Raw genomic sequence first — 27301 nt, 5'->3', positions numbered from 1 at the left:
TACCATTGTTTTTTGATCCAATCATCTGCTGACGGGCACCACATAGGCTGTTTTCAAATTCTAGATATTGTAGATTGTGCCACTATGAACATAGGGGTGCATATATCCTTTCTGATTGGTATTTCTAGTTTCTTGGGATATATTCCTAGGAGTGGGATTACTGGGTCAAATGGGAGTTCCATTTCCAGTTTTTTGAGGAAACTCCATACTGTTCTCCACAGTGGTTGCACCAGTCTGCATTCCCACCAGCAGTGCACGAGGGTTCCTATTTCTCTGCAACCTCGCCAACACTTGTCGTTTGTTGATTTGTTGATGTTGGCCATTCTGACAGGTGTGAGATGGTACCGCATTGTTGTTTTGATTTGCATCTCTCGGATAATAAGTGACATTGAGCATGTTTTCATGTGCCTCTTGGCCTTCCTTCTGTCTTCTTTTGAAAATATTTTATTTAGGTCCATTCCCCATTTTTTAACTGGATCATTCATTTTCCTTTTACTTAGTTGTATAAGCTGTCTATAGATGTTGGAGATTAAACCTTTATCAGTGGTAACATTTGCAAATATGTTCTCCCATACAGTAGGCTTTCTTGTTGTTTTGTTGATGGTTTCTTTTGCTGTAAAAAAGCTTTTTATTTTGATGTAGTCCCAGTTTATTTTCTCTTTAGCTTCCATTGCTATAGGGGCAGTATCAGTGAAGAAGTTCTTTTGGCATATGTCTGAGATTTTGTTGCCTGTGGATGCCTCTAGTATTTTTATGGTTTCCATCTTATGTTTAAGTCCTGTATCCATTTTGAGTTTATTTTTGTGTATGGTGTAAGTTGGTGATCCAGTTTCACTCTTTTGCATGTATCTGTCCAATTTCTCCAACACCATTTATTGACTGTCTTGACTCCATTGTATATTCATGCCTCCTTTGTCATATATTATTTGAGCATAGTGATTTGGGTTGATATATGGGTTCTCAATTCTATTCCATTGATCTATGTGTCTGTTCTTGTGCCAGTACCAGGCTGTTTTGAGAACAGTGGCTTGGTAATACAGCTTGAAATCTGGTATTGAGATCCCTCCTACTTTACTCTTCTTTCTCAGGATTGCTGTGGCTATTCGGGGTATTTTATTGTTCCAAATGAACTTTTGGAGAGTTCTTTCTAGGTCAGTGAAATATGCCATTGGTATTTAAATAGGAAGTGCATTGAACCAATATATTGCTTTGGGAAGTATGGACATTTTGATGATGTTGATTCTACCAATCCATGAACATGGTATGTTCTTCCATCTGTTTACATCTTACTCTATCTCTTTTTTCATTGTCGTGTAGTTTTCCGCATATAGGTCCTTTACTTTCTTAGTTAAGTTTATTCCTAGGTATCTTAATTTTTTTGGTGTGATGGTAAATGGAATTGCTTTTTTAGTCTCTGTTTCTGTAAGTTCACTGTTGGTGTATAGAAATGCCATAGATTTCTTGGCGTTAATTTTGTTTTTTTGTTTTTTATTTTATTTTTTATTTTATTTTATTTTTTAAGAAATAACATTTTTTTTTTCTGTATAAATTCTGAGGTCTTATTTTTTTAATAAGTTTTTATTGTTCATATTATTTTTTAAATAAGTTTTTATTGTTCATATTATTACAAGTGTTCCTTCCCCCCCCCCCTTGCTCTCCTCCACCAGGTTCCCACCCCACCCTCTGCCCTTTCCCCACTCCCCATTGTCCTCATCCATAGGTGCACAGTTTATGTTCAGTCTCTTCCCACGCCCCCCTCTCCCCTTTCCCCCAAGAATCATCAGTTCACTCCCCTTCCATACCTCTGATTCTATTATATTCAACAGTTACTATTGTTCATCAGATTTTTTTTTAAATTTCCTTGGTTTTTAGATTCACTTGCTGATAGTTACGTATTTGTTGTTCATAATTTTTATCTTTGTTTACTTTCTCTTCTGAAAGAACACCCTTCAGCAATTCACATAATTCTGGTTTGGTGTTGATGAACTCCTTTAGCTTTTTTTTATTAGTGAAGCTCTTTATCTGACCTTCGATTCTGAGTGATAGCTTTGCTGGATAGATTATCTTTGGCTGTAGGTTCTTACTATTCATCACCTTGAATATTTCTTGCCATTCCCTTCTGGCCTGCATGGTTTCTGTTGAGAGGTCAGCTGACAATCGTATAGGTGCTCCTTTATAGGTAACTACCTTCTTTGCTCTTGCTACTTTTAATATTCTCTCTTTGTCTTTTGCTCTTGGAATTTTAATTATGATGTGTCTTGGTGTGGTCCTCTTTGGATTCCTTTTGTTTGGAGTTCTGTGCGATTCCTGGACTTGTAAGACTAATTCTTTCACCAGGTGGGGGAAGTTTTCTGTCACTATTTCTTTCAGTATGTTTTCCATATCTTGCTCTCTCTCATCTTCTGGGACCCCCATAATTCTGATGTTGGTTCGCTTGAAGTTGTCCCAGAGGTTTTTTACATTATCTTCAATTTTCTGGATTCTCTTGCCTTCTAGCTTCTGTGGAGGAGTGTCTTCTGGCTCTTTATGTTCCAAATCTTTGACTTGATTCTTGCAATCTTCCCTTCTGTTTTTAGGACTCTGTAAAATATTTTTTATTTCAGACAATGTATTCTTTATTTCTTGTTGATCCCTTATCATTTCTTGATTACTCCTATTAATTCTAGTTGATCTCTTTTCATATCCTCATAGGTCTTATCTATCTTTTCTAGGAAATTCTTGTAAAACCTTATAAGCGTAGATTTGAACTCTATATCCAGACGCTTTTTGTCCTCCATTTCTTTCGTTTGTGATCTATTTTGTTGTCGCATTTCTCAGTTACAGATGGGACTGGGTTTCAGAGTGGAGCCTGCAGCTTTGGCTTCCATCAGCCCCGCCTTATGCGGGTCCTTCAGTGCTCGCTGCCAGTGCCTCAGAGAAAGGTGCCCTCGATTTTCGCCTGCTGCCAAACAGTCTATGCTCTACCACAATGAGCCCGGTATTGGGGTTCAGTTCAGTTTGAAGTGGAGTTGGAGGTGGCATTCAGAGCAGTCTGGAGCCCCAGTCTCCTTCCCGTCAGGGCAATCCCGCGGCACAGCCAACCGTCCCTTCTCTGCGCGCAGTGTGCGTGCCTCCGGGACCTCCTTTCGCCGCTCCCCGGGGTTCCGCCTTACAGCCCGGCTCCCTATGGCTGAGCCTGAGTTCCCAGGGTCTGGCCTAGAACTGGGGTTCAGAGCAGTCGGGGGCCCAGCACAGTCGGAGTTTTATCTCCTTTCCGCTAGGGAATGCCCGCCAGGCACTCCCCCTCCCCCTCCTCTCTGGCTCCGTCCTCTCCGCGCAACGCGTCTCCGTACCTTGGGCTTTTCCAGCTCCTCCAAGCCTCCTTCTGGTTTTCTCCTTGCTTCTCGCTGTAGAATTTCCAGTCAGTCAACCTTCCTGTAGTTCTTGGCAATGTCCGTTTTATATTTTAGTTGAATTTTATAGAAATTGTTGTGTGCGGCTGCGGCTAGGTGTTCACCTGGGCACAGCCATCTTGGATCCCCCCTCTTGGCGTTAATTTTGTATCCTGCTACATTGCCAAATTCATTTATCAAGTCAATTAGTTTTTTAATGGAAACTTTTGGGGGTTTTTATGTACAATATCATGTCATCTGCAAATAAGGATAACTTTACTTCTTCTTTTCCAATTTGGATGCCTTTTATTTCTTCTTCTTGTCTAATTGCAATGGCTAGTACTTCCAGTCCTATGTCAAACAGGAAAGGTGAGAGTGGGCATCCCTATCTTGTTCCTGTTCTTGGAGGGAATGGTTTTAGTTTTTGCCCCTTGAGTGTGATGTTGGCTGTGGGTTTATCATATGTAGCTTTTATTATGTTGAGGTATGATCCTTGTACACCCACCTTGTTAAGAGTTTTTATCAGGAAAGGGTGTTGGATTTTATCAAATACTTTTTCTGCATCAATTGATATGACTATATGATTTTTATCTTTCAATTTGTTTATGTGATGTATCATGTTTATTGATTTGGGGATATTGTACCATTCTTGCATTCCTGGAATAAATTCTATTTGGTCATGGTGTATGATCCTTGTGATGTTCTGCTGGAGCCGATTAGCTAGAATTTTGTTGAGGATTTTGGCATCTAGTTCATGAGGCATATCGGCCTGTAATTCTCTTACATTGAGTTGTCTTATTCTGGTTTTTGTATTAGGGTAATGCTGGCTTCATAGAAGGAGTTTGGAAGTATTCCTTCCTCTTGAATTTTTTGGAATAATCTGAGGAGGATAGGTTTTAGTTCTTCCTTGAATGTTTGGTAGAACTCTCCTGTGAAGCCATCTGACCCTGGGCTTTTGTTTGCTGGAAGCTTTTTGATGACTGTTTCAATTTCTTCCCAAGTCACTGTTCTATTGAGATTTTTAGATTCTTTCTGATTGAGTTTTGGAAGGTTGTATTTTTCTAGGAATATGTCCATTTCCTCCAGGTTGTCCAGTTTGTTGGAATAGAGTTGTTCGTAGTATTTTGTAACAATCCTTTGTATTTTGGCGGGGTCTGTTGTTATTTCACCTCTTTCATTTCTGATTTTGTTTATTTGGGTCCTCTCTCTTTGTTTCTTGGTTAGCCTGGCTAGATGTTCATCTATCTTGTTTATCCTTTCAAAAAATCAGCTCTTGGTTTTGTTGATCTTATGTATTGTTTCTTTGGTCTTTATGTAATTTATCTCAGCACTTATTTTTGTTATTTCCTTCCTTCTGCTTACACAGGACTTTCCTTGTTGCTCTTTTTCTAACTCTTTGAGTTGTAGAGTTAGATAATTTGTTACCATTTTTTCTTGTTTTTTGCAATAGGCTTGTAGGGATATGAACTTCCCCCTCAAAACTGCTTTTGCTGTGTCCCATAGATTTTGGATTGTTGTGTTTTCATTGTCATTTGTTTCCAGGATGTTCCAATTTCTTCCTTGATTTCTCTGGTAACCTAGTTCTTGTTCAATAGCATGGTGTTTATTCTCCATGTGTTTGATTTCTTTGGATTATTTTTATTGTAGTTAATTTCCATTTTTATGCCACTATTATCTGAGAAGATGCTTGATATGATTTCTATCTTCTTGAATTTGAAGAGACTTTGCGTATGTCCCAAAATGTGGTCTATCTTTGAGAATGTCCCATGCACACTTGAGAAGAATGTATAATCTGTGGCTTTGGGGTAGAATGTTCTGAAGATGTCAATTAATTCCATCTGGTCTAGTGTGCCATTTAGGATTGATATTTCTTTGCTGATTTTTTGTTTAGATGATTTATCGAAGGGTGACAGTGGGGTATTAAAATCTGCTATGATTGTATTGCTATTTATCTCTCCCTTAATGTCCTCCAGCATTTTTTTGTTTGTTTGTTTGTTTGTTTGTTTTTGTGTGTTTTTTTTTTTTGGTTTTTTTTTAAATGTATTTGGGTACTCTCGTATTTGGTGCATATATATTTCCCAGGGTTATTTTGTCTTGTTGGATTGCTCCCTTAGTATTATGAAATGGCCTTCATTATCTCTTGTTATGTCCTTCACTCTGAGATCAATATCTGTCAGATATAAGTATTGCTACCTTAGTTTTTTTGTTATTTTTTTCATTTTCATTCTCCTAGAAAAACTTTTTCCATCCCTTCACCATCAGTCTGTATGTGTCTTTTTTTCTGACGTGGATTTCTTGCAGACAACAGATATATGGGTGTTATTTTCTTATCCAATCTGTTACCCTATGTCTTTTGATTTGAGCGTTTAATCCATTTACATTTAAAGTTATTATTGATAGGTACTCATTTGACGCCATTTTTATTCTATACTCCTGTGTTCCTTCTTCACTTTCTATATCTTTATTTTTACAGTAGACCCTTTAGCATTTCTTGCATTGCTGGTTTGGTGGAGATAAATTCCTTTAGTCTTTTTTTTTTGTCTGGGAAGCTCCTTATTTCCCCTTCAATTTTGATTGTTAGCCTTGCTGGGTACAGTATTCTTAGATTTAGACCCTTCCTTTGCATGACTTTGTATATTTCATCCCATTCCCTTCTGGCCTGATGAGTTTCTGTTGAGAAATCAGTTGCTAGTCTGATAGGGGTTCCTGTATAAGTCATTTTTTGTCTCTCTCTGGCTGCTTTTAAGATTTTTACTTTGTCGTTGATGTTTGCCAATTTAATTATAATGTGCCTTGGAGTTGGTCTTCTGGGATTAATTTTTCTTGGGACTCTGCGAGCATCTTGGATTTGTGTGGGTTTTTTCTTCTGTATCTCAGGAAAGTTTTCTGTCATTATTTCTTGAAATACGTTTTCCATGTCTACCTCCATTTCCTTTCCTTCTGGAACCACTATTATTCGAATATTATTTTGTTTTGTATTGTCCCAAAGCTCCCGTAGGCTCTCCTCCTGTTTTTTAATTTTTTTTTCTAGGAGCTGCTCTAATTGGGTATTTTTTTCCATGTATTATAGTTTTCTAGCTCACTGATGTAGTCCTTTGCTTCTTCTAGTCTACTCTTTTTTTTCATTTTATAAAGTATATTTTATTGATTTTTTACAGAGAGGAAGGGAGAGAGATAGAGAGCCAGAACCGTCGATGAGAGAGAAACATCGACCAGCTGCCTCCTGCACACCCCCCACGGGGGATGTGCCCGCAACCAATGTACATGCCCTTGACCAGAATCAAATCCGGTACCTTTCAGTCCGCAGACCGCTCTACCACTGAGCCAAACCAGTTTCGGCTCTAGTCTATTCTTGATGCTTTCTATTGAGTTCTTCATGATAGCAATGTCATTTTTCATTTCTTCTTGGTTCACCTTCATTTCTTCTTGGTTCTTCTTAATTTCTCCTTGGTTATTATGAAATTTCTCTTTGATTCTTTTTAGCCATTTTATGATCATTACTCTGAATTCCTGTCTGGTAGGTTGCTTGCCTCTAACTCATTTACTTCCTTTTCTGGTGATGCCTGCTTTTCTTTCATGTGCGGGCTGTTTCTTTGTCTGCCCATGCTCTCCTTTTTCATGATGTCTGGTTATGTGGTTTTCTTTCTCTTGCATTGATTTAAAGGCACAAAATACAACACTACCAGGTACAACACAAAAAGCACTGAACAGGAATGTATTTGCAATATTAATAACCTCTAATAAAGGTGATCACTAGAGAATGGCAAATTAGGGGGTAGGGGAGAAAGAAGAAAGGTGAATTTAAAAAAAAAGGATAAATAATGAGATAGGAAAAAAAAGTAGTGTTGAAATGAAATTGGGAAACAGGATAAAAATGAAAAAAAGAGAGAGGGAAAAAGAGAGAGAGAGAGAGAGAGAGAGAGAGAGAGAGAGAGAGAGAAGAAGCAGATTAAGAAAGGGGAAACAAACTCTATATATATGTGGAGAAAATTCCCATAGAACAACCACTAATCCCCACAAATGCCAGCAACAATACTTGGAGATTAATACAAACTACAATATCCACTATGATTAAGCAAGGCTACGATAAACAGAAGTAAAAAATAAACAAAAACAAAGCAATTGAAAAATACTGAGCAACAATAACAACAAAAGAATAAGCATATCAATTTCACTAAAAAGCATAAAAATTCAATATAATCAACATTCACCCAAACAATAACAAAAAGATTTACAGGAAAACAATTTTTTGGGTTTTTTTTCTTTCTTTTTTTACCTAGTTAATAGAGCAAAGTGAGTCGTATTTATGCACTTGGAGCAGGGGCTTGAAAATTAGGTCTATAAATATGGTTAGAATTTTGGCAGGGTGTATACGAAAAGAATAGGGAAAAACTAAAGCCAGAAAGGGATAAGATAAACAGGAGATGAAAAGGATAAAGGTTAGTAAGAGAATGATGGCATAAAGGTCGAGTTGAGATAGGATTTAATGATGCCATAGTAGAGATTAAAATAGAATGAAAACTAATCCAAATGTAAAATAAAAAGAAATTAAAATGGTACAAAAAAAGAAACAAAAAATGCAAAATAGCAGTAGTAATAATGATGATTGAAATTGAAAAATGTAATAATTGCAAAGGTAAAATCAAGGGAGGAAAAAAGAAAAAAATTCATGTCTTAAGTAAAAGATGTAAATATGAAAATAAACCAAGAGATGTAAAAGATGAAAATAAAATAAAAAATAGAAAAATTAGCATAAAAAATGTGCAGTAGTGATCATTCCCTTCTTCTGTTATTCTATTTGGCATTTCCATTTCTTGGTCCAGACAGTATTGCAATTCCCTGTGTTCCACTGCACCTCAGATTTGTAAGCTAGTCCTTAATTTTAAGTAGGCTATTTCTTAGTTATTCGTGTCCATTTACTCTTGATTAATTAAAAGTAATAAAAAAATAAAAATAAAGAAAGAAAGGTAAAAAGGGGGGGAAAATCAGTTTGTAATTCAGCCCCTAGATGGCAGTGTTTCTGGTTTGACTTCCCAGTCTTTTTGGCTGCTCTAGCCTTCTTTCTCTATGGCTCTATGTTTTGTCCAGGAAAGCTGCCTTGGTGCAGGTTCCCAGATCAACTTCGTTTCCAGATTGTTTCTTCTTGCTCTGATCCCCTGTTTCCAGGAAGGCAATTTGCCCCTGCAGTCTCCCAGGATATGCCAAACTGGGCAGTCTTTCCCTAGTACTCAGAAGCAAGGGGGTGAAGAGGATCAGGAACAGGATGGGACTGCGCCAAGGTGTCCAGATGTTCTGCTATTGGCGGGAAGGTCCAGATTCTTAACAATTTGTCTGGAGTCCCTTGGTGTTTTTTAAAAAAGACCCAATTTTGGGGAAGATCATGCCATACCCAGCACTGGGTCTTACAGTGCATGATTCTCTCTGCAGCCGCTGTCTCTTTTGGCGCATCTCTGGGCACTGGGCTGCTAGGGGTGCGGGGCACTCCGGCACAGGGCCATGTGGGGCTAGGGCCGCTCGTGGCGTTGGGCTGCTGGGACATGGAGCCGCTGGGGGCGAGGAGCCACTGGGGTGCGCCGTGGGTACAGTCGCTGCCTACTCTGTGGTGACCCAGAACCCTCACTTTTTCCCCCGCAAACTCTGACCTTTCCATGGGTGATTGAAGAACTCCCTTGAATCCACGTGTTTGCACTGATTGGGGCGTCACAGCTGCTCTATGGTCTCATCTGCTGTGGGTTTTCCAGGCCTCAGAGAAGGTCCTCTTTTCTTGGTAAGCTGGCACAGCCTTCCCTCTGAGCTCCAGGAGAGGTCTCCGCCACTGCAGTGCTGGCTGCTTGGTCAGGAAATCCTGTCCAGAGGACCCTTAACTTCTTTTAGATTTCTGCTACCCCTTAGCTTGCCAATCTATATTCCCTGAGTGACTCTTAGAAGCTGATTCTATCTGTTTTGGGACTAGGCTCAGAACAAGTCCCTCTGATCGGTCGCCATCTTGTCTCCCTCTTGGGCACTTTTAATATGACATGTAACCTCTTCCTGCATCCATTGTTTCTGATGAGTTTCCGATCTTTCTGGGATTTCCTGGCAGTGGATGAGTCATTTTTCTTTTGCTAATTTCAATATTTTCTCCTTGTCTTTGTTTTGGATCATTTTTAATATGGTTTTTATATGTACTTCTTTTGTGTTTATTATACTTGGATGACTTGAACTTATTTTATGTGTTATTAATGTTTTTCACTGAATGTTTATTTTTTGTCAAGCTGAGCAGGGCATGGGAAGTCCAAGGGAGTGGATCATGATTAAAATGCCATATGTTCTTGCTGTTCATTGTGTTTGAATAATTGTTTTGGCATTTGCTATAAGTTCTTAGGATAATATCCAGAGAATTAATATTTTTCAAAATTTCACCAAATTATTGTTGTTTTGCTAGGGAGACCTTACACTGAGGTCCTCAAACTGTCATGTACAAAGTCATCTCTCCCATAGCATGACACCTGAGTTTTTGAGGAGTCCATTCTAGTTGTCTTTTATAAAGTCTACCACATCCCAAATTTGTTTGATTATTTCCTCATGCTGTGCCATTTTACACTTAATATAATTCTGATATATTTATTTTATTTTATTGCCTTTGCTAAGATAGCACTTTCTGTGCTCATCTCTTTCATGCTTTTGTCTTCTTTGGATTTATTGAGTATTATCCCTCTCCATTAGTTTGGAATTATCACCTCACTTATCTTCTTTTGATATTTCCCTTAGAAAATAGAACTCTTAGGTTGCATGCTTATCCTGTCAAAGTTCTAAATAGTTTCAAGGACCTTAGAATACTTTAACTTTGTTTACCTTTCCCTGACTTATATTGTACTATCACTGTGTTTTTCTTTTAATTCTATGTTTTTGATCACTGAAATTATTTTATAAGTTTGTTTTATAGTTAGCATTTATTTATATTCACCCACAAGTTTGTAACTATTTCCCTTTTTATTTTGATGTTTTAGACCTTCTATTTCATTTTTATTTCATTTCATGTAAAGGATAAGATATTCAAAAGCTTTGAATTTTCTGAGGCCCCTGTAGGGACAGAATTTCTTGTTTTCTTTATGTTTTTAAGATCTTGTCTTTGGTTTTATGTTGTGAGGTTACATTATTTTGTATCTGGTTTGGGGTTTTATTTATTTTTTTCTCATTAGATCTGTTGGACATCTTGAATCACAGATATATTCATTTCTTGAAGATTCTTTGCTATTGTCTTCCCCTCTTTCTCTCTCTAACGTCTTTTTCTCTCTAAATCTAATTATCTGTATGCCATAGTTCCTCACTCTTCCTGCCATATGTCTTAACCCTTATTTCACATTTTCCAAATGTTTTGTCTGTATGCTACATTGTAGATGTTATAGTTGTGTTCTTTTCTTTTGCCAAGTGTTTTAACTTTAATAAATTTCTTTTTTGCTGTATTTAGTCCACTGTCATGCCCATCTATTGAGTTTTAAATTTCAAAGTTTTTACGTCTAAAATTTATTTATTTTTTAAAAATATATTTTATTGATTTTTTTCTGAGAGGAAGGGAGAGGGATAGAGAGCTAGAAACATCCATGAGAAAGAAACATTGATCAGGTGCCTCCTGCACACCCCCTACTGGGGATGTGCCCGCAACCAAGGTACATGCCCTTGACCAGAATCGAACCTGGGACCTTCCAGTCCACAGGCCAACGCTATATCCACTGAGCCAAACCGGTTTCGGCTAAAATATATATTTTATTTCAATTCAGCTATGCTACTTTTTTATGATTTCCTGGTCTTTTTATTATTTTTAAGGTTTTTTTTAAAAATATATTTTATTGATTTTTATTTTGTTTTTTACAGAGAGGAAGAGAGAGGGATAGAGAGAAACATCGATGAGTGAGAAACATCGATTTGTTGCCTTCTATACACCCCCCACTGTGGATGTACCTGCAACCAAGGTATATGTTCTTGACTAGCATCAAACCCAGGACCCTTCAGTCTGCAGGCTGATGCTCTATCAACTGAGCCAAAATGGTTTGGGCTATTATTTTTAAGTTTTTAAAATTATCTTTAATAATCCTATGTAATAAAAGCCTAAAATGCAAATCGACCAGTTGGTGGGTGGCAGGGCCAGAAGTGGCTGGTGCCAGGCAAGCCAAGGTGGGTGCCAGCAGGTGATTGGGTGGAGGGGCAATTGGGGGTCAGGAGCTGCCCCCTGGTAGTCAGTGTGCTCCCACAGGGGGAGCACTGCTCAGCCACAAGCCAGGTTGACGGCTGGCAAGCACAGTGGCAGTGGTGGGACCCTCTCCTGCATCCATGGCAGAGCTTAGGATGTCTGTCTAACAGCTTTGCCTTTTCATCCACTGAGGGCTTCCGGATACATGAGGGACCAGGCTGAGTGAGGGATCCCCTTAAGTGCATAAATTTTTGTCTGCTGGGCCTCTAATCTTAAAATAGTTATTACATACTAGAGACATGGTGCATGAAATTCATGTGAAGAGGGTGTGTCCCTCAGCCCAGACTGTAACCTCTCCAATCTGGGACCCCTCAAGGAATGTCTGACTGCCCTCTCATAATCCAGGACTGCTGGCTCCCAAATGCTTGCATGTCTACCTGCCTGATTGCCTCTAACTGCTTCTGCCTACCAACCTGATTACTCCCTAACCACTCCCCTGTCAGCCTGATCAATGCCTAACTGCTCCCTTGCTGGCCCGATTCCCATTAACTGTCCTCCCCTGCTGGCCCGGTCACACCAAACTTTCCTCCCTTGCCAGCCTAGTCACCCCTAACTACCCTCCCCTGCCAGCCTGGTCACCCCTAACTGCCCTCCCCTGCCAGCCTGGTCACTCCTAACTTCCCTCCCTTGCCAGCCTGGGTCTCCCCCAACTGCCTTCCCCTGCAGCCCTGGTCCCTCCCAACTGTGCTCCCCTGCTGGCCATCTTGTGGCAGCCATCTTGTGTCCACATGGGGACAGCAATTTTTGACCACATGGGGGTGGCCATCTTGTGTGTTAGAATTATGGTCAATTTGCATATTACCTCTTTCTTATATAGGATTATATGTCTACTAATTCCAAATATCCTAAATCTTTGCTTAGTAGTTTCTGCTGTCAGTTGTTCCTCCTGGTTTCTGATTATGGTATGTTACTTCCTTGTATACTTAATCAATTTTAATGGGATATCTTATTTTACTTTCAAATAGGATTTTTAAAAATTCTTTGATGTATACTATGTAGGCATGTTCTACTACATAGAACTTTTATGTATTTCAGCCCAGGCTGTGGAATGTCAAAGCAGTCTTAGTCTACTCTAAATTTGCAGTTTGAAGTTTGTGGGATACCCAGCTAAATGATTATTTGGATTGCAAATCACTATGAGGTCCAGAATTTGGTTATAATTTGTTACGGATTTCTCACTTCCCCCCATCCTTCTCTGATGAAAGCTAAGATATATTTTTCTTAAATTTCTCTAAGGATAAGATTGTGGGTACTTTTATATATGGCACACCCTTACATTGAAGCAATTATGAAACAAGTATCTCAAATTCTCCAAGTTTGCTATATGGCCTCAGTGTAAAAATAGTTTCACTGGTCAGTTTATTGGGTTTGCCCTCTTCAACATTTTGGCCTGATAAATCCTATATTGAAGAAAGCTGAGATGGAAGTGTAGATAAACACAGATACTTGCCACCTTCCACAACCACATCAAAATTAAAACTAAAATACAAAACAACCATCATTCAGAACTGCCTACAATCTGGCTGAATGGAAATCCTACAACTAGAGAAGTAAAGAAGAAAGTACATCAGGACTGGTAGGAGGGGCAGAGGCACAGAAGAGACCTGTCCTAAACCCATGTGTGGCATTATTTATAATGAGGAGGGATATCTTCAAGGCCTCCTGTGAGAAGCAGGGGATCCCAGCCCCACATCAGATACCCAATCCAGGGTTCCAGAGCTGAGAAGAGAAGTTCCTGTAACTTTGAGCTGTAAGAACCAGCAGGGATTGTGGCTGAGTGATGTGGAGGCTGCTGGGATGCCAGACGTTCCTGTTAAAGTGTCCGTACATAAACTTACATAGTCCCCCTTCATCCGAGCTTCAGTGCCCAGTGGAAGCTTTAGGACAATTCAGGGACATATGGGGAGGAACTGGGCTGTCAGGAATTGGGGCAGGAACTCCAGGATAGCTTTAATCCTGAGAAGGTTGCTCACAATGGCATTGTTCTTGTGCTGAGACCTCCCGCATCATAGAGCTGACAGACAGCCATATTGGGGTTTCCATAGGATGGCCCACACTGTTTGCTTTGGTGATTCCCTGGGACTCCATCCCATCCAATTTTCAGCCAAAAACGAAGCTGTTTGCAGCTTATTTTCCATATGAATGGGTTATCCTGGCTCAGGCTTCAGAGTTTGCTAAAATTTCTTAAACAATTAGTGACTGGAGTCAGCATGCCCCAACCCTATCAATAAAAGGACCAAGACTTGCCACTAGCACCAGCCTTCCTTACTTCACAACTGGGCCTCGCCTGAGTGTTTCCTAGCCTAACACAAGTAGCAGACATCTGTGGATCTCTCTGTAGCTGCTGTTAGGTGGCCCCAGGTAGTGGATGACTTTGCTACTATTATACATTGCCTTACATTGCCAAGAGGCCCCAGAGCCAGTACACCCAGTGGATAGCTTTAGATCATACCAGATTACAACTCTATATATCTATGAGATAGATACTCAATGGGAAGACTCAGCACCAAAGGCTCACTGAAGCAAGTCCTGCCCCATAATGGTGTCTCCTGTACAGCAGCTTTTTTATTATAGATGCTGCTGATCCTCACAGCAAATTGGCCTGGAGGTCAATTCCCCCCAGTGATACAGCAATAAAGGCTTAACTACAACAAGACTGCACACAGCCCACAAAAGGGTACACAAAGAGTGTCCACCTCAGGTGACAGGGGAGCCTGAGCCACTGGACCCTATAGGACACCTACCACACAAGGCCACTTTATCAACTCAAGGATACTTAGCAACTACCCAATACATAAGAACAAACACAGGGAAGCAGCCAAAATGTGGAGACAAAAAAACATGCCACAAATGAAAGAAATGGGTGAAAGAAAAATACTGGATACAGAGTTCAAAACAATGGTTATAAGATTACTCAAAGGATCTAAATGAGTGCCTCAAAGGACTTAAGGAGAGCTTTAAGGGACTTAGTGAGACTTCCAATGATCTTAGTGAGAGTGTAAAAGACATGAAAAAGGACCAGTCAGAAATTAAGCATACACTAACTGCAATAAGGAATAATTTACAGGGATTCAACAGTAGATCAGAGGATTCTGAGAATCAAATCAACAATTTGTAATAGGAGAGGGAAAAAACACCCAGAGAGTAAAAATAAAAATCCAACAACATGAAAATAGTGTAAGGAACCTCTGAGACAACTTCAAGCATACTAAAATTTGCATTATAAGAGTTCCAGAAGGAGAAGAGAGACAGCAATATATCGAAAACCTATTTGAAGAAATAATGCCAGAAAACTTCCCCCACCTGGTGAAAGAAATAGACTTACAAGTTCAGGAAGTTCAGAGAGTCCAAAACAAAAGAAACCCAAAGAGGCCCACACCAAGATACCTCATAATTAAAATGTCAAGATTAAAGACAAAGAGAGAATCTTAAAAGCAGCAAGAGAAAAGCAGTTAGTTACCTACAATGGAATGCCCATACAGCTGTCAGCTAATTTCTCAACAGAAACTTTGCAGGCCAAGAAAGCTATCATTTATCATTGTTCTACCCAGCCTACATTAAGTTGGGATCAAGGGTACCTTACTGAGTCAGGAGTGATGGGAGAACAGAAGCAGAACACTACTTAAGATATCACTCACCTTAAAATTCTGTTGACTCACTAGTGCCTGCTTCCCGAGTCTGAGAACACGTGAGCCGTTTACTGTGCATGAGGATAAATGGGCTGGAGTTGGAATGGGGCAGGGGTTGGGTGGGGGGAGTAAGTGAGGGTTTGATAAAGAGCATCAGACACGAAAAAGCTAAAGGAGTTCATCACCATCAAACCAGTTGTTACATGAAATGTTGAAGGGTAATCCTCAAGAAAAGGAAGAAGAGAAAAAGAAAAATTCAAAAGTTCAGAATGGCTATCATCAACAAATGACAAGCGTTGGTGAGGATGTGGAGAAAAAGGAACCCTCGTGCACTGCTGGTGGGAATGCAGACTGGTGCAGTCACTGTGGAGAACAGTATGGAGTTTCCTCAAAAAACTAAAAATGGAACTCTCATTTGACTCAGTATTCCCACTTCTAGGAATATATCCCAAGAAACTGGGAACACCAATAAGAAAGAATATATGCACCCCTATGTTCATAGCAGCACAATTTACAATAGTGAAAATTTGGAAACAGCCTAAATACCCATCAGCAGATGAGTGGATTAAAAAAACTGTGGTACATCTACACAATGGAATACTACACTGCAGTAAAAAAGAAGGGATTCTTACCATTTGCAATAGTATGGATGGAACTGGACAGCATTATACTAAGCGAAATAAGCCAGAGAAAGATAAATATCACATGATCTCACTCATATGTGGAATATAATGCACAACATAAACTGATGTACACAAACAGCTCCAGAGACAGAGAAGCATCATTTAGATGCTCAAACTTCAGAGGGAAGATAGGGGAGAATGGGGGTAAGGGAGAGAGATCATCCAAAGGACTTGTATGCATGCATATAAGCCTAACCATTGGACACAGACAACAGCAGAGTGAGGGCATGATTTTGGGGGGGGGGGTGAGAGGTAATGGGGGGATAAGGACACATATGTAATACCTTAATCAATAAAACAAATAAAGAGAATAAAGGGGGGATCCAGAAAAAAAGTTCAAAAGTTTGAAAAATAAAATAGCAATATATACATATCTATCAACAATTGAATCTAAAAATCAAAATAAAGGAACAAGGACTCGAATGAACAATATAAACTGATTAATAAAATAGAATCAGAGGCATGGAAACATGGAACAGACTGATGAATCTCAGAGGGAAGGGGAGGCAGGAAGAAATTAACCAAATATCTTACATGCATTTATGCATTTCTATGGACACAGATAATAGCGTGGTGAAGGCCTGTCACAGGGTGGGAACCAGATGGAAGTGGGCAATGAGGGATATCTGTAATACTCTCAACAATAAAGATTTTTTTAATTAAAAAAAATCCTATATTGCTCCTCTTTGATGCTTTTAAGATATTTTTACATTTTGAAGCATCTTTAGTTAGTTTCTTTTTTAAGCAGCCATATTGGTCTGAATACCTAACAACTACTTTATTGAAATATTTCTTATTGCTCCATGACATCAATTGGTAGTATATATTTTGTAACACCTGAATCAGAATTATTCAGAGATGTTTATTAAAATTTTAGAATCTGTTAGCCAACCTCATGCTTACTGAAACAGAACCTCTAGGATGGTATCCAAGTATCTGTATTTTGGGAGTTTTTTTTTTTAAGTATTCCTAATGTGTACAGAAGTTTGACTTTATTTGTACTTTAAAGTCTTATATTTGGTGTTTTTTTTTTTTTATTGTAGGAGGCTGGGATCTAAATGCATTGTTTTGTATACTTGTTGTAGCACCAAATGCTGAACAATCCATTATTTTTACATCTATATGATACCCTAATTTTTATTATATTTCAGGAGTATGTGTGTGGTGTGTGTGTGTGTGTGTGTGTGTGTGAAAGAGAGAGAGAGAGAGAGAGTCTATTTCTGATTTTTCTATTTAGCTGCCTAATCTTTGATCAAAACCATTCTGTTTTAATTAGTGTTGTCTTACAATGTGTTTTACTATCTGATTAAAAATATCCCCCTTAGTTTTTATTTTATGATTTTCTACCACACTAAAATATTTAAAACATTACTCTAATTGCATCATTTTATTGCTTCACCTGTCTTTGGTAACTTTGTATAATTAAATAGGTTTTTCTACAGTTTTAAAAATATATATATTTTATTGATATTTTTTTTAAAGAGAGGAAGGGGGAGAGATAGAGAGTTCAAAACATTGATGAGAGAGAAACATCTATCAGCTGCCTCCTGCACCCCCTTATGGGGATGTGCCTGCAACCAGCATATGTGCCCTTGACCAGAATCAAACCTGGGACCTTTCAGTCTGCAGGCTGACTCTCTATCCATTGAGCCAAACCAGTTTTGACATTTTCTAGCTGCGTCTTCAAGTGTACTTTTCCACATTGACTTAAGAATATTTTAGATTGGAGTACTTAATGTTCATTTTACCTGACTCATTGCCCACAAATTTTTTATTTTAATCTTAGTGCTAAGTATGCCCATATTTCTTCTAGATGTCTTTCTGTCCATCCTTCAGAATTGAAGTCCAGTTATTTACCTTCTCTATAGAGCTCTCATGAATACTCCCAGGCTCAAGGGAACCCTTTTAACTTTTATACCAATTATTTTCTATATCACTTATTTTTACTTGGTAATTACTACTGAATCATAGACTGTAAAATCTGAAAGCTACTTAAGAAGATCATTCTGTATATCCTTGTCTTCTTACCAAAGTGAAAACTGAGCATGAGTATATAGGAATGATCATAGTCTCCTAATGGCTCAGCTGCTGAGGTAATCTTAGGATGTATTTCTTGTATTTTAGAGTTCTATTACCATTGTTTGCTTTATCATTATTCCATTGTATTTTATTTTTATTTGTTTGGGCCTAGATTTCTTCATTAACTAGATTGGAAGTTCCTTAAAGGCAGGGCTCATGACTACACATTTTTTACAACTCATAGCCCTAATAATATGCCTTTATTTATTAGGAACCTAATTGATATTAATAGATATTGCTAAAAAGCTAACCAGATGTCAAATTGGGACTATTTCCTCATGGGCATCCTATATATTGATAATACAGAGGTAATATGCAAATTTATTATCACTCCAATACACAAGATGCCCACCCCCATGTGGACACAGACACAAGATGGCCACCACAAGATGGCCAGCAGGGGAGGGCAGTTGTGGGCAATCAGGCCAGCAGGGGAGGATAGTTGGGAGGGACCCAGCCCTGCAGGGGAGGGCAGCTGTGGGCAACCAGGCCTGCAGGGGAGGACAGTTGGGGGCAACCAAGCCTACAAAGGAGGGAAGTTGGGGGGGACCAGGCCTGCAGAGGAGGGCAGTTGGGGGCGACCAAGCTGACATGGAAGGGCAGTTAGGGGTGACCGGGCTGTCAAAGGAGGGCAGTTGGGAGGAACAAGGCCTACAGGGAAGGCCAATTTGGGGAGACAAGGCCTGCAGAGTATGATAGTTAGGGGCAACCAGGCCAGCAGGGGAAGGCAATTAAGGGTGACTAGGCTGGCAAGAGAGGGAATTTTGGGATGACTGGGCCAGCTGGGAAGAGCAGTTAGTGGCAATCGGACCAGCAGGGGAGCAGTTAGGCATTGATCAGGGGGACAGAGGAGTGGTTTGGAGGTGATCAGGGTGATAGGCAGAAGCAGTTAGGGGCAATCAGGCAGGGAGGCAGGCATGTGAGTGGTTGGGAGCCAGCAGTCCTGGATTGTGAGAGGGATGTCCCAAATTGGAGAGAGTGCAGGCTGGGCTGAGGGACACCCTTCCACAATGCATGAGTTTCCTGCACTGGGCCTGTAGTCACTATTATAATTGCATGGAAAGTGACATCTAGTGGTTGGCTTGTGTATTGCGAATGTTTTTTGTTTATTTACACAGATAATGATTATTTAAAAAAATTTTAATTTTCAATTACAGGTTACATTCAATATTATTTTTATTAGTTTCAGATGTGCACATTAATGGTTAGACAATAATATATTTTATAAAGTATTATCCTCGATATTTACAGTACCCAACTGGCACTATACATAGTTATTACAATATCATTAACTATATATTCCCTATGATGTACTTTGCATCCCCATGAGTATTTTGTAACTACCAATTTTTATTTGTTAACCTCTTCATCTTTTCACGAAGTCCTCCAAACTTTGAATACTAGAGTTTTTATAACCTAGATGGAATAAATAAAATATAAATTAAAATTTTAAGTTGAATTTAAAAAAATTGTAATAACCAGATGTCTTAAGTAGTGGCAGTTATTGTGAATCAGTATGTCCTGAAATTGATAAGTTTGAACTTTGAAATCTAGAATTCATGTTTAAACAAAGTAATATTATATATATTTAAATTCACTTCTGTTCCCGATATACTCTGTAATATAATTTTTGTGTATGGAAATTATCCTTCCCATTAGAGAGCAATGATATACTACTGTCTTTGTATCTCTGCCTGCACCTAAGATAACATAGTGACAGTCACATAACAGGTGGATCAAATAAGTATGTGTTGAATTAGTTATATATGTTTAAAGGATCTGTGTTTTATTCATCTTTATTGCCTAACAAGTTTTCTGGACTCTAATAATACTCAGTTCATGTTTGATGAATAAGTCTATTTAACCTATAATATGGTTGATGTATAATACTAAAACATGAGTTCAAAACATTGTCATCTATGTATAATAAATAATGGCTACATAACAAACTTTAGATTGTAAATGTGGCAAATAGGCATAGTTCACTTGGTTAGAGTGACATCCTGATATGCCAAGGTTGTGGGTTCAATTTCCAGTCAGGGCACGTATAAGACACAATCAATGAATGCATAAATAAGTGGAACAGCAAATCAATCTCTCTCTCTCTCTCTCTCTCTCTCTCTCTCTCTCTCTCTCTCTCTCTCCTCTTTTTTTCTCTCCTTTCCATCCCTCTTCCTCTCCCTGTCTCAGAATGAAAAAATAGAACAACAAAAAAACACAAGAAATATCACACATATATTTTAAAATATATTTTTTATTGATTTTAGAGAGGAAGGGAAAGAGAGATAGAGATATAAACGTCAGTTATGAGAGAGAATCATTGATCGGCTGCTTCCTGCAAGCCCCCTGCTGGGAATTGATCCCACAACCACAACTGGGCTATGTGCTGTGACCAGGAATTGAACTGTGACCTCCTGGTTCACAGGTCGATGTTCAACTATTAAGCCATGCTGGCTGGGCACAAACATATTTTTCTGGAACAGCCTCTTGGAATATAAGTGAAAAATTCCCCCAGCATCAGGCCATTGTTGTTTGTTCTTATAATTAGTAAAAGGAGTTTTAGCATGTTAGAGGTTCTAACTAAAAGAATGAGCTCAGTACTTCAATAAGCATTGGGGAAGAAAATCTGGTCATGAGTGGAGTAAAGGAAAGCATGGAATGTTGGGAAGGAAGCTAAGTTACTTTTTAAGTTATAGGCTCCCAAGGCTGAGCATTGATAAACATTATTTGGTATTTACATTACATAAATTTTCTCTTATTTGATGAGAAGCATGCTATCTTACTGTACATAAATACTGAGGTCTCTGCCTATGTTAAACTAATTACTATTTATTTTTCTAAGTCATTGAGTTTCATGCCAGAGTAAAGTATAGTTCTGGAAGGCAGAAGTCATCTATTATCTTCTTGTTTAATAGACCTTTCTTTTAAAGGAAGACATTTTCCTGGCTTCAGGAACTCAATTATTAATATAAGTGAATAAAATAGTTAGTAGTAGCTATTATATTCCCAGGCTGTGGGAATAATATTTTCAGTAAATCCTGAAGCTAATAAGACTGTGCTACTAGAATGATGGTTAAAGATAGTATTATGTATTTTATGCTCCATGATTGCTCAAGAATGTAAAGAAGAAGCAACTTCTTGGCTAGTTGCCAAGATTACTGTTAATATGGATTGATAGGTAATTTCTTATAGGAGATGATAGGAGGAAAAAGGGAGTTCCTGCAGAAACCGGTTTGGCTCAGTGGATAGAGCGTCCGTCTGCGGACTGAAGGGTCCCGGGTTCGATTCCGGTCAAGGCATGTACCTTGGTTGCAGGCATATCCCCAGTAGGGGGTGTGTAAGAGGCAGCTGATCGATGATCCTTTCTCATTGATGTTTCTAATTCTTTATCCCTCCCTCTTCCTCTCTGTAAAAAATCAATAAAAATATCTTTTTTTTTAAAAAAAGGGAGTTCCTAAGAGCGTGGTCAGTGGCAAATTATATTACACAGAAGTTTTATGAATTTCTTATTCATTTAAAAAATATATTTTTGCTTTAAAATTACAAAAATTTGTTATATAACATGTGTTGGCAAGGATGTGCACTGTTGGTGTGACTGCAAATTGGTGCAGCCACTATGGAGATTTACAAATAGAGGCCTTTTGCATGATATTCGTGCAAGAATAAGCCTTCCTTCCCCTGGCTTCACTCTAAGCTTCCCAGAAGTTGGTATGTCCCAGCTCCCTGCCCACTTGAAAGCCTGCAAGTCCTCGCTTCTGTATAGAGCTCTGATCCAGTAGCTCCCTCCACTGCCCCCCTTACCCTCATAACAGGCATCAAGCCCTTCCCAGCCGCTCCAAGCCTGAATATCCAAATTGACCTCCATCTTTGTTGGGTTAATTTACATATTCAATCTGGCTGTGGGCATAGTGGAGTGATGGTTAATTTGCGTGTTTGTCCTTTTATTAGGTAAGATATCCAAGATATGGAAGCAACTGAGGTGTCCCCGATAAATGAGTGGATGAATGATATATTTACCTACACAATGCAATATAACACAGCAATAAAAAAGAATAAAATATTGCCATTTTTGACAACGTGGGGGTTCTAGAGGGCATTATACTAAGTAAAGTAAGTCAGGTTGAGAGAGACAAATACCATATTGTTTCACTTATATGTGGAATCTAAACAAACAAAACAACACAACACAAAAATAGACTAATAGAAACAGAAATCAAAGGAATGGTTACTCAAAGGTGAGCAGATGAATGGAAAAGGTGAAGGGGTATACAGTAAAATATTTTTCCAGTATTTTTTTTTAAATTTTGAATTGTTGAATTCAGCTGAGATGTTAGTCAGTGTCTGACTTTCAGGTTTACATTTAATGATTTTTCTCCCCATTTCTCTTTCTTTATAGGCTTGCTATGGGTGTTCTCCAGGATCAAAGTGTGACTGTACTGCTATAAAAGGAGAAAAGGTAAGATCTGAGATGGGCCTTTGAAAACATAGGAAAAACAGGAAAATAATATTTTTAATGTGTGTGTGTTTTTTTTTTTAAACTAACAGGATTTCTACCTCAGCACCTAATACGTAAAATGAATTCTAGTGTTTATTGTAGGCAGTTGTAAGGATTAGACTAATTGTTGCAGGGGTCAGAACATATTTTCTATAAAAGGCCATAAAATAGATGTTCTAGGTTAGCACTTAATAACTAAAAGAAGGAGAAGAACACTTAAGAAGGAACCAAACATTTATTAGGCTACTAATCTGTGCTGGATACCATGCTAGACAATTTTGTGTATACGTATGTAGTCTAGGTAAGTTAATTATTGGTACATCTCTATTTTTATCTCACTTTTCCACAACAGCACCTCTGTTGTATACATATGATGATTACTAAGTATTGATGAGTATTAAATAGCATAAACCTAGCCACTATGAGTCAGTGACTCACATTAAAATTGAAAGATTAAAAAGAGATAGTGAATTGTGGCCCTATGAGAGTTGTAAGGAAAAAGAGGATTATACTCTAGTTTCCACTCTTTGGGCTCAATAAATATATTTTTTTAACTACTATATTTTATTGATTTTACATAGAAAGGAATTGAGAGGGACAGAGAGTTAGAAACGTCGATGAGAGAGAAACATCGACCAGCTGCCTCTTGCACACCCCCCACTGGGGAGGTGCCTGCAACCAAGGTACATGCCCTGGACTGGAATCGAACCCGGGACCTCTCAGTCCGCAGGCCAACGCTCTATCCACTGAGCCAAACCAGTCCCGGCTCAATAAATATTTTTGAATAAACCAATGAATGCTACTAATTACATATGAAAAAGTTTGGGACACTATTCAAGACCACATTCTGTTTAGGAATATAAAAGTTCACTGGCATATTAATGTGTTTAAAAGTCCTGGAGTAAAGAAACCTCTTTGTTTTTCAATGTTATATTTCTAAGCTCCATTTCATCATGTAACCCACTTTTCTCTTACCAGACCACCTATTATAGTAGTTCCCTTCTATTCATGGTTTTACTTTCCATTGTTTTCTTACCCACAGTCTTCTGAGGTTAAAAAATATTAAATGAACAGAAATAAGAAATTCATAAGTGTTTTAAAATGTATTTTATTGATTTTTTTATAGAGAGGAAGGGAGAGAAATAGAGTTAGAAACATCGATGAGAGTCACCGATCAGCTGCCTCTTGCACGCCCCCTAATGGGGATGTGCTCACAACCAAGGTACATGCTCTTGACTGGAATTACCTGGGAGCCTTCAGTCCGCAGGCTGATGCTCTATCCACTGAGCCAAACCGGTTTCGGCATAAGTTTTAAATTATGTGCCATTCTAGGTAGAGTGTGAAATCTTGCACCATTATGCTCCATCCTGTCCAAGATATGAACCATCTCTCTGTCCAGGGTATCCATGCTATATACACTATCTGTCCATTAGTCACTTCCTAACTATATCACCAGAAGGTCAGTAGTTGCCTAACACTACATCAAAAGACTTATGTCAATCACGTTACTTCAACTAGGAATTATATCACATCATATTATCACAAAAAAGGGTGAGTAATAGGATACTAAGATATTTTGAGTGAGAAAGACAAAAACTTTTATTACAGTATAATGTTATAATTGTTCAATCTTATTATGTTATTATTGGTAATCTTCTACTGTGCCTAATTTATGAATTAACCTTTATCATAAGTATGTATGTATGAGAAAAAGCTATGTATAAAGTTCAGTATTATATGTGGTTTCAGGCGTCAACTGAGGGTCTTGGAATGTACCCCCATGGATAAAGTGATACGACTACATAATAATCTAATAGTGTTATGTTGAACATCTATTTTAATAACATTTTGATGGGAGTAGTTTTATAGTAAATGATGCTATCTGTAAATAAAATCAGAGTGATTCCTTTCTGATATTTGTACAGTGACTTTTATCAAATTACGTCTTCTTGAGATAAGAAGTATACACTCTGGACAAAATATAATAGCTATTTAATGGCACAGGAGAGTGACCAAAAATAAAAAATAAATATGATAAACGATTCTAGCCTTGAAAGAAAGGAAGTTCACTGTGCAAGTTTGCATTTATGTTGCTTTTCTCCTGAGTGCACTGTTCAGTCTGCATGGGATAGGATGGTCAGAAACTAGACACGATGGCACAGTCTTACTGGATTGAGAAGTCAGAGGACAGAAGTGAGGATGCCAGAATGGCTTTGAAGTGATGGCAGTTATGTTGGAATGAAGGGAGCCATAAAGGGGATAGGCAAAAAATGCTGATTCTAAACTCCACACAAATTCTTGGTTGAATCCTGAAATTTACATGTAAAGGATGATTCATACAACCCAGCAAAAAGGAATGGCAATAAGTAAACATAAAATTTAATTGCTGTCCAGTGAAGGGAAAACAAAGTTTTAAGGTTTAGTTTAGCTGAGTTAGTCACTTCCTTAAATAAAATCTCAATACTTTCCAGAGACAGAAAAATAATCCAGGATGTCAACATATTAACTACAATTTCCAATATGCAATTAAAACTTTCTAGACATAAGAAGTAGCAGGTAAAAGTGACCCATATTCAGAAAACGTTCAGTCAGTGATAACTAACTTAAAATAACACAGATTTAGAAATTCTAGACAGTGATTTTTTTAAGCCAATAGGTTAAATATATTTATTATTTTAAAGGGAAGTCAGCTCAGAATGAATGAACAGAGAATCATAACAGAGCACTGGAAACTGAAAGAAATAGGAAAATCTACATTTAAAAGCAAAATATAAGAGCAATTTACCAGATGGGCTTTTAACAGCTGGTTGGAGATGACTGAAGAAAGGGTCAGTGAAATTAAAGATTAATTTGAAGAAAAATCCAATTTGAAGAACAAAGAGAAGGAAAATAAATAGGTCCTCAGTGACCTGTGAAACAGTATTAAATGATTTAATACAAATGTAAATGGAATCCTATAAGAACAGGAGGGAAAACAGGGAAGTAAAAATAATAATAATTAATGAGGCATTAGTAATGGCAAGCATTTTCCAAACTTGGTGAAAAAAAATAAATTTACAGAAAAACATAAATTTAAGAAGTTTAGCACAACCCAAGCAGGATAAAAACAAAGAAAACTATACCCAGGCATATCATAATGAATCTACTGAGAAAATAAAAACATCTGTGATTAAAAGAAAATCTGAAAGAAGCTAAAGAAAAAATACACATTATATACTAGTTTTGGGGCACAATATCATAACTAAGGATAGACAGAATTCTCATAAAAAAGTATGGATAATGTACAATATAAAATCATTGAGTTTTATGAGTTCTTTATGTACTTTGGAAATTAAAACTTTGTCAGAGCTACTGTTTACAAATATCAACTCCCATCTGGTTGGCTGCTGTTTGTTTTGTTGTCCGTTTCTTTTGCTGTGCAGAAGCTCTTCAGTTTGATATAGTCCCATTCATTTGTCTTTACTTCATTGCCTTTGGGGTCAAGTCCTTAAAATGTTCTCTCCAATCAAGTTCCATATCATACAAATAACAACCCAATCAAAAAGATGTCAGAGGACCTGAAAACACATCTCTCCCAAGAAGACAGACAAACAGACAATAGATATATGAAAAGATGTTTAACCTCACTGGCAATCAGGGAAATGCAAATTAAAACTACAATGAGATATCACCAGTTAGAATGGCCATTATCAACAAGACAAGCAACAAGTGTTGGAGAGAGAGAGAATGTAGACTGGTACAACCACTATGGAAGGCAGTCTGGTGATTCCTCAGAAAATGAAAAATAGAGCTACCATCTGACCCAACAACCCCAATCCTGGGTATATACCCGAAAAACTCAAAATTATTTATATGCAAAGATATATGCACCCCTATGCTTACTGCAGCATTATCACGGTGGCCAAGAGTTGGAAACAGCCAAAGTGCCCTGCAATAGAGGACTGGATAAAGAAGATATGGTATATATACACAATAGAGTGCTACATGGCCATAAAAAAATATGAAATAGCAGGTAAATCATTTACAACATGGGTGAACTTTGAGGACATTATGTGAAGTGAAATAAGTCAGAAAAAGCTAAGAAATATATGATTTAATTCATATGTGGGATATAAAACTAAAACTTATGGACACAAACTGCAATGTGGTGGTTGCCAGAGGGAAGGGGTAGAAGTAGAAAGGGGTCCTAATATGAGGTGACAGGAGATATGACTTTGGGAGGTGGGCACATAGTCCTATATACATATTTTGTAAATTAGTAATCCACACATGAAACCTATATGTTCATGTTGACTAATGTCACCCCAATAAAATTTAATTTAAAAAATCATAATTGAAAATATCTGCATATATAGTGAAAATACACATAAAAATAAAAGCAAATTTAAGACATTTTCTGGTCATAAAACATGAGAGAATTTTTCATCAGCATATTTGCACTAAAATAAATTTCTTCAGGCTAAAAGACTGTTTAAAGCAACAACAGAGCTTCAAAAGCATAACAAAAACCCTGGCTGGGTGGTTCAGTTGGTTGCAGTGTCATCCCAAACACCTAAAAGTTATGGGTTTGATTACCAGTTAGGGCACATACCTACGTTGTGGGTTCAATTCTAGATTGGTATCCATACAGGAGGCAACTGAACATAGATGCTTCTCTCTCTCTGAAACCAATAAAAACAACTACAGCATATCCTTGGGTGAGAATTTTTTTTAAAAAAAGCATAATAACAGAAGCCCAAACTGACAGAATTAAAGAGAGAAATAGACAAATCCACAATTATAGTTGTAGATCCTAATACTCCTATCTGTCATTA

The 27301-nt window shown here is 38.0% G+C and overlaps 1 protein-coding gene across 1 annotated transcript in view; it reads left to right on the top strand.

Moving 5' to 3' along the window:
• COL4A5 (collagen type IV alpha 5 chain) overlaps positions 1-27301 on the top strand; it is a 348876-nt gene that overhangs the window by 96953 nt on the left and 224622 nt on the right. The window contains exon 2 of the mRNA XM_084870434.1: positions 22389-22448. Coding sequence (XP_084726560.1) covers positions 22389-22448 — 60 coding nt within the window. The remainder of the gene's footprint in view (positions 1-22388; positions 22449-27301) is intronic.

This window comes from Pipistrellus hanaki (genome assembly GCF_964339955.1).
Source record: "Pipistrellus hanaki genome assembly, chromosome: X".
NCBI classification, from domain to species: domain Eukaryota; kingdom Metazoa; phylum Chordata; class Mammalia; order Chiroptera; family Vespertilionidae; genus Pipistrellus; species Pipistrellus hanaki.
This window is presented reverse-complemented; position numbering and strand designations above follow the sequence as displayed.